Genomic DNA, 8,168 nt, shown 5'->3' with positions numbered 1-8,168 from the left:
CTGGATTACCGATGAGGTTAAATTATCGAGTTTAAAATTAAGGGATCTGTATAATTTGACACTTGCTAGTGCTGAATTTGTGGACTTGTATAAAATCGCAAAAAGAAAGCATACCTCCTTAGTTAATACAGCTAAGAGGAATTTTTATCAAAATAAAATTATTAATTCCAATAATATTTCTAAAACAACTTGGGATGTTGTAAAAGAATTATCAAATAAGGATAGGAGCAACGGGAATATTAATTTGTCATATAATGGAAAATTATACGAAGAACCCAAAGCAGTAGCAAACATTTTTAATTCATTTTTCTTAGAAACTCCTCTAAAAATTGTTGATGATATATGCTCAAGTACTGAGTATCCCAGTCTTGATTGTAACAATTTTTCTATCCCCATTAACCCTAATTCCATTTTTCTCGAGCCTTTTGTTTCTAAAGAAATGCTGCTATTATTAAATAATAAATTGAAGAATAAGCGTTCCTATGGGCCGGACGAGATACCCATGTTTCTGTTGAAAAAAGTATTAGACATCATTATTGAACCAATCACTTACCTCGTGAATTTATCTTTCTTGGCTGGTGAGTTTCCCAAGATCTTAAAAACCGGAAAAGTCGTACCTATTTTTAAAAAACGGGATCCTAAATGTGTTGAAAATTATAGACCCGTGGCTGTCTCGTGTGTATTTTCTAAAATATTTGAATATTGCTATCTGGATCGTCTATTGAGTTTCATTGGAAGGCACAAAGTGTTTTCAGATAAGCAACATGGTTTCCGGGCAAATTTGTCTACGCACACTGCTATCTACTCCTTTTATAACGAAATGATTAACTTTATGGAGGCAGGCGAGTGCCCTGTTGGGATCTTTTGCGACCTCAGCAGGGCATTCGACTGTGTTAATCACGACAAGTTGTTGTGTAAACTTGAAATGTGCGGTGTGCGCGGAGTGGCCCATAAGTGGATTGCTTCTTTTTTAACTCACCGAAAGCAGTATGTTCATTTAAACTTTATGAATGATTTAGGAACCAATAACATTAAGTCGGAATACGGAGAAGTAAACGTGGGGGTTCCACAAGGCTCTGTGTTGGGTCCTATCCTATTTCTACTATATACAAATGAACTCGATACTTTGATGTCCAACGTTTTCCTCGTTATGTATGCGGATGATACGTCTATGCTCATTTCAGATGCCAACGATAAATTATTGGAATCCAAATGTAGTGCTGCATTAAATGCCGTGGAAAATTGGTGCGTCACTAACACTCTAAAACTCAACTGTCATAAAACACAGTTATTAAGATTCCACAATAGGCAAAGAAACTGTTCAGGGCTCAAAATAAAAACGAACAACAGCAGCGACTATATAAATTTTAATACAGACGTAAAGTTCTTGGGAATAACTTTAGATGAATGTCTAACGTGGCATAAACACTGTGGTCAATTAATTTCAAAATTAAAATCACTTTGTTACCTGTTTAGAAATCTGCATACTGTTTTGACTGCAGATCAGTTAGTATTGGTATATCATGCCCAGGTTTCCTCCAGGTTGACATATGGCATATGTCTATGGGGTAATTCCACTCGATCGTCGGACGTATTCATTGCACAGAAACAAATTTTAAGGTGCATAGCTGGACTCTCTCATAGGCACTCCTGTCGTGAACTTTTTAAAAAATATAATATTTTACCCCTTCCATGTTTGTTAATTTTCGAGCTGTGTGTGTTTATTTTTAAAAATAAAAGCAATTTCGTTTTAAGTGAACGAGTGCACGGTCTAAATACGAGACAAAGAGATCATTACTTTATTCCAAGTTATAAATATAATGCAACAATTAATTCACCTAACTTTTTAAGCAAAAAAGTTTTTAATAAATTACCAGTACATATTAAAAATATAAACAATTTAATCTTGTTTAAAAAACAATTAAAACTTTATCTTCTGGATAGATGCTTTTATAACTTGAGCTTATTATTATTATTATTATTAATAATTACCTTAAAAAATCTTTAGTGATAGTTTTCGGATGTCCTGTATACTTTTTTAGTTACATATTATTGACAAAAGATAAGCAATTTTAAGAGAGAAACTGATTCATAGGAAATATTTTAATGAATTTTATAGCTGCAACAAACTTATATTATTTCCTGAATTCCTATTACCAGAAGATTCAATTTTATTATCGAAAAGAAGATGGCTGCATAAAATATTTATGCCTTATTCCACATGTTCGAATTCTTTGGCCGTCCCTCTTTGAGATTATCGAGCATAAATACTATACTGTAAGTGGTCCTATAATGAGATTCCTTGTTCCTTCAATTTCTTAAGCTTTTCCACATTCCTCTAATAATATTGTAGGATCAAATTTGCAGAATTCCGGAATATCCCGCAACCACTTAGTAGATTCCTTATCAGAAATTATGTCAGTTTGTCGTACACTAAAAAGATGAAAATATTATTAGTTTCTAGATGTATCAAGCTTTTGTCGCTGTCAAAATATTTTAAAAAAAGCCACCACTGTAACTTGTTTAATTTTCCTACTGAAGGATACAGATAAAGTCCTGTTTTTTAATGATAAACCCTCTGTTTTAATTAAATGGGCCCAGGTAACGTGTACTGTAAAAAATGAACAAGGATTTTGTAAGTTATTATCAGTGGCGGCTCTTCATTTCTGTAACAAAAGCCGGGACGCGTGGTTTTTTATTTATTAGTTCTGGGAACGGACGGGCCAAAAAGTAAAATATTTCAGTCAACACTAATTTATCTCAAGTAGGTTAGCGTCGCCACAAGGCTGTCCTTCGGAGAAGGCCTTATGAAATTTAGCAATATTTTTTAACAAGTTCACTTAGACTGTTGGGGCCACGTGTTGAGCATCTGATATGAAGAGAAAAATCGATATTTCAAATAACGCGCGAAATGCATTCCCAAGAACGTAGGAATTCCAAGAATAAGTTGTTAGAAGTTGTGAGAAAAAAATAATAATTGATGAAATAACTGGTTTTTAGGCAGATTAAATGATTGACTAATCCGTCCCATATTGCTACACGGAGTCACTAGAGGAAGGCTAGCGTTATTTGTAAGTCCAGTTAGTCACATAATTATTTATATAAATGTAAATTCAGTCTATTAGATAACTATTAACATGGCATAGTTATGCCAAAGCGTCCCGATATCCGGGTTCCCGCCAGTAAGATAAGAACAGAAACGTCTGGATCCAAGAAATGGGCGTGTCGAGGCGAGGTGTCGAATTCAGAAGAGATATCCGAAAAAACGGGCAGTGTTTCCTTGGGTCCCACATTGAGCAGTCTACTTAGTTTTAGAGTCTCGGGTTAATTTAATAATGGATAGTCATTCCAAATTTTGCTATGGATCTCGCATTCCCTGAATCTCGGTACACTGTCTCGTTTAAATGAATCAATAATATCTGTTCGCGTTTGTTGTGTTACCGTTGTTTTGTTTGTTTTGTTTTTATTGTTATTAAAACCGTTCCTGGAAAGTTTTGGTGTTTCCTTGTTCTTCCAACTTAAGTATCACTCTATACAATCAACCACTGGATTACCTTGTACATGAGCGACATACGGTAAGTGTCTGGTATTCATTCTCTGAACGTACAACATTTCTAAGTTCCCACGTATTAATTAAAGTGTAATGATAATTACAAACTCCCTTTCGAGAATTAAATAGTAAACTCTTTTGAAATCCGGACTCGTTATGATACTGGTCATAACGGTAGATAGATAACACAGCCCCACAAAAAAAAAGTATCGATTCTGGTATTCAGACCCATGTATTTCCATGTATTTTTTCCGCTGAATCCGAGTCTGCCTTCAGATTTGGTCCAACGGGTCTGAGTTTTCGGGAAAATTCAAAAATCAAATTATTCTACCAGCTCAATAGACGTATGATTTTTCACTCGTTTAATTCGAATTTATCATCATAGAGTCAGACAAGCTGGTCCAATTTCATTCAAAAACAGAAAATAGATTAAAAACGCCATTTTCATTGCATAATTCGTGTTGCAGAGTTCTGGATCCATCTTTTTATCCACCCACCCATTTATGAATTCATACATCTTTCTATTCAGTCGTTCATGCTTGAATACGCATATTTCTTCATTCACCTGTACCACCTATAAAACCCACCCATCCACCCATCTTTCCATCTACTTTTTGTACTGAGAGATGAGATAACAGCCTAGAAGATTGAGAATGCAATAAAACTTGTAGAATACTAATGAACAAAAGAAAACGATATCTACAAATCATTCTTATTTTTGTTGCTATAACGTGTTCTCTTTTCTTCAAAGGATCTATGCAAAGGCTTACGGTTTCGTTTGGTCCTTCTATTTTTCGTTTCTTTTTAACAACCAACAAAAATCGGCCATCATGTTTTCAAGCCATCTTCCTTGATATCGCTGTTCTATAACCTTCATATCCTGATGAAATCGTTCGCCTTGTTCTTCACTATAATCTCCAAGATTTTCAGGAAACCAATCCACATGTGAATGAAAGAAGTGCAACTTGTAGTTCATCAAACATCCCAGATCTTGGAAGTCTTTTATCATTTTTGATACAATTTCTTCGTATTTAGGACTCTTCTTGTTTCCTAAAAAAATTGTCGCTACAGTTTTGAAACTAGTCCAAGCACTCTTCTCAATGCTACTCATTGTAGTGATAAATGTTGCATCCTTGAACAATGTCCTAATCTGAGACCCATCGAATGCACCTTCTTTCAATTTCGACTCATCGAAATACATGGAAATACATGGGTCTGAATACCAGATCCGATACTTTTTTTTTGTTAGGCTATGTAATTAAAGAAATAACCCCTCAGGTTACACTTCCGTACCAGGGAGGCGGAAAACTTTAGCTACAAAATATTGAAAAAAAAATCAAATATAATTGGGTACTTTCATTTTAAGTACTATTGAAATATAGGGAAAATGTGGTCAACATTATTTTTTATAATGAAAGTTCGTTCTCCTGGAGCTTAACAGGACGGTAGTCAGATTACGAATCAAAGTATTAATATGTTTACAGAAAATATATCGCAACATAGTACTTTTACCAAAGAGCAATGCTAAGTAGTGGATAAAATACCTATATAAATTTAAATGGCACCACTTACCCGATAAACCTTAGTGTTGAGACAAGGCTTCCGTGGCATATTGGAGGGAATTAAAACATATTACTACGTGCTTTTTTTAAGTTTTCTTTAGTGAAACAGCAGCATTTATCGCTTAGTATTAACTTATGCAGGGAAAATGACCGTTCAACGTCTACTGTTGACAACGGACAGTATGAGAAATTGTTGAGGCATGAACTATATATTAATATATTTGCTGATAACTCCTGATATATACCAGATAAAACTTTACATATGTATGTTTTTCAAAATGGTGTATCCTGGTTTTTTTTCAACACTCTGCATTTTTTCTTTTATCGTACTACTGACTGGGCGTATATTATTGGCATCGTATATATCTTTTGGTACATCATCCATTATATCAAATTGTTCATTTAGGGATAGTCCATGTGATTTCAATTTATTTACAGAATTACGGAGCTTGGGGAACTAGTTTGTTTAATGGAATATTGCTTGAAAGAAAGACATCCGTAAGTTCATAGAAAAATAGAGACTATCCAGCGCTGGACGAGGCATGGCTCTTCAAATGTCTTGTCACTTTAGTTTTGTAACAAGAATTTATAATGCGTTCACACACAGTACAGGTCATTTCCTTTAATACGTATATCCCTGTAACCTTCGGGGTCACTGTTAAACCACATTTGAAATAATTCCCGTCTATTTCTTTTCTCTTTTGGCATTTTACTTCACCTCTCCCCCAACTAATAGTTGTTATTGTAAAGGATGTTACTATTTATAAATAAGGAAAAAGGAAAGCATCGACGCGGCACTAACTACTACAAGGTTCCGTAAATAACTGAACAATTCAAAACGCGAGTCAGCTGTGAAGGCCAGCGACCCCCGGGCCGGCTCTGTTAGACTCTGCACTTGCACTAAGTCTAGCTATTTTGTAGATTATCAGCTCATTAATCTTACAGACAACTTTTTATATAGCATTAAATTGTAGTCCTGCCTTTTTTAGACAATTTGTTTTTGATTAATGTCAATATCTCCGTTATTAATGGAGATACACAATGAAATTAAATCGTACCGGTGGAAATTTAAAAACTTAGCAGGTAACGTTACATATGCCTTTTTCCTTTGTTAAATATCAATACCTTATGCATTTTTAATAGAAATAAAACTGATATGTTACATATTTAATAAAATAAATGTTGAGAAGTTATATTTTCGTATGAGTCGTAATATTATACTCAGGATATACAATAAATGGAAAATAGTGCAATATATTAAAACTAAATCTGCGTCTCGAGAATACGTTCATGCTTCCTTTTGATTTCTGATATCACAGACGTCGGTAGTAGCAGATGTATATCGACAGTATTCTTCCACCACCTGAACCACGGCAAGAATTGGTCCTTGATTATCAAATAAATAGTAACCGCATAGCCCATACCAACCACTACTAAAAAGATTACGATTATGGCCTTCATCCAGTTCTTCTGAAGACCTATTTTCTTGCCTTCTATTAAAAAATACTCCATCCCCATAGCACAGGACACAATCAGTCCAATCGTGACCAGAGTTAGAGTAACGGCTATTAGCAAATCGGATTTAAAGTGCATCCTATTCCTAGGATGGCCGATCCAGAGCCAGAATCCTTCGCACAGCTTATATCTTTTGGTCGATGTGGCGTTGTATTGGTACAAACACAGTTCGCAGTAACTCCTGCTCGATTGGTTTAACCATCTCTCCAGACAAGATAGATGTACGTATGCCAGGGATCCCTTGCAGTTGCAGGGTGATATAAGACCTTCGTTCACTGTGTTTGTGTGACAAATCCTACACGATATCGACCCTACTGAGTGGACGTTCTTGGATGACTTTTCTAGGGACTCTTTTGACATCGCATAAGACAGAGTTCTGCTGGATTTGTTGTCTGATACTCTCAAATTTTCCGCGCTAAGTGCGGGCTGGATATCGTCTGACATTTTGCACTTGTGGTCATTTTGACATTTGTCATTTATGACAGCAGTGGTTTCTAATAACTACAGTATTTACTGAATTCTACAGGGTGTATTTAAATGGAGGGGCACAAATGATACCAGAGATTATTTGGGTGAAAATAAGTCGATTTAACCTAACATACCTATATCCCATGTCGCATAATAAATAAGATACAGGACGTCAAAGTGAAAAATAAAAAATGGTTTTTCCTTAATAATTTCTATAATTTTAGTCAGAAATGTTTCAAATTTTTAACAGAGAGGCTTTTTAATGATGGGAAAAATAATATAATAAATATTTTTGAGTGTCGAGTACGAGGCGCCCATTGCAGGCAACGTTATGCATTGAATGTGTAGTACCTTTTTTGCCAACCCCCGTATACAGCTTTCAGTAACAAATTATGAAATATTGGACTTTTTTGGACTAAATTATGAAATTAAAAATATCTCTTCAACGGTTGGCTTTAGCCATTTTCAATAAGTATACCTTTTTTGTTCAAAAAACTCTAATATTTCATATTTTGTTTCTGACTAAAATTATAGGAATTATTAAGGAAAAACCATTTTTTATTTTTTACTTTTGACACCTTTTTTATTATACGACTTGGGATATAGGTATGTTAGATTAAATCGACTTATTTTTGCCCAAGAAATCTCTGGTATCATTTGTGCCCCTACATCATCTTCATGGTTTTTGAAAACAAAGAGAAAACTATATTTGGAGATGAAATATTATTAAGAGAAAAAGTATTTAATAAAAATAGTCAGAGAAACTTACATTACTAAGTATGTATTAATAGCTCTCACTCACTGCTGATAGAAAAATTTTGATAAAATCGCATGTAGACCGATCAAAATAACTCATTTAGAGGGAAAAAAAAAGAAATTTGTTAGCTGGACTTTTATAAGTGGAAATGGTAAAGGGGCTTTCGGGCGAAAGTTGACGTCAAAAAAAAAGTATCTAATACAAAAGTTGTAGATCATGCAAAAATCTACAACTTTTGTAGAGGTCATTTTTTAACATAACCTCATAATTTCCGAGAATAATGCGAAAAACAGTTTTTTTCTTATTTTTCGTGTTT

At 34.4% G+C, this 8,168-nt stretch overlaps 1 protein-coding gene across 1 annotated transcript; it reads right to left on the bottom strand.

The window, feature by feature from the left end:
• Nucleotides 1–6,375: 6,375 nt before the first annotated feature.
• LOC108910741 (E3 ubiquitin-protein ligase MARCH2-like) lies at nt 6,376–7,071 on the bottom strand. Its single transcript, XM_018715442.1, has one exon. It carries the CDS (start codon nt 7,069–7,071, stop codon nt 6,376–6,378), a length of 696 nt encoding a protein of 231 aa, XP_018570958.1.
• Between the last annotated feature and the right edge of the window lie 1,097 nt (nt 7,072–8,168).

Source organism: Anoplophora glabripennis, unplaced genomic scaffold (assembly GCF_000390285.2).
Source record: "Anoplophora glabripennis isolate ALB-LARVAE unplaced genomic scaffold, Agla_2.0 scaffold402, whole genome shotgun sequence".
NCBI classification, from domain to species: domain Eukaryota; kingdom Metazoa; phylum Arthropoda; class Insecta; order Coleoptera; family Cerambycidae; genus Anoplophora; species Anoplophora glabripennis.
This window is presented reverse-complemented; position numbering and strand designations above follow the sequence as displayed.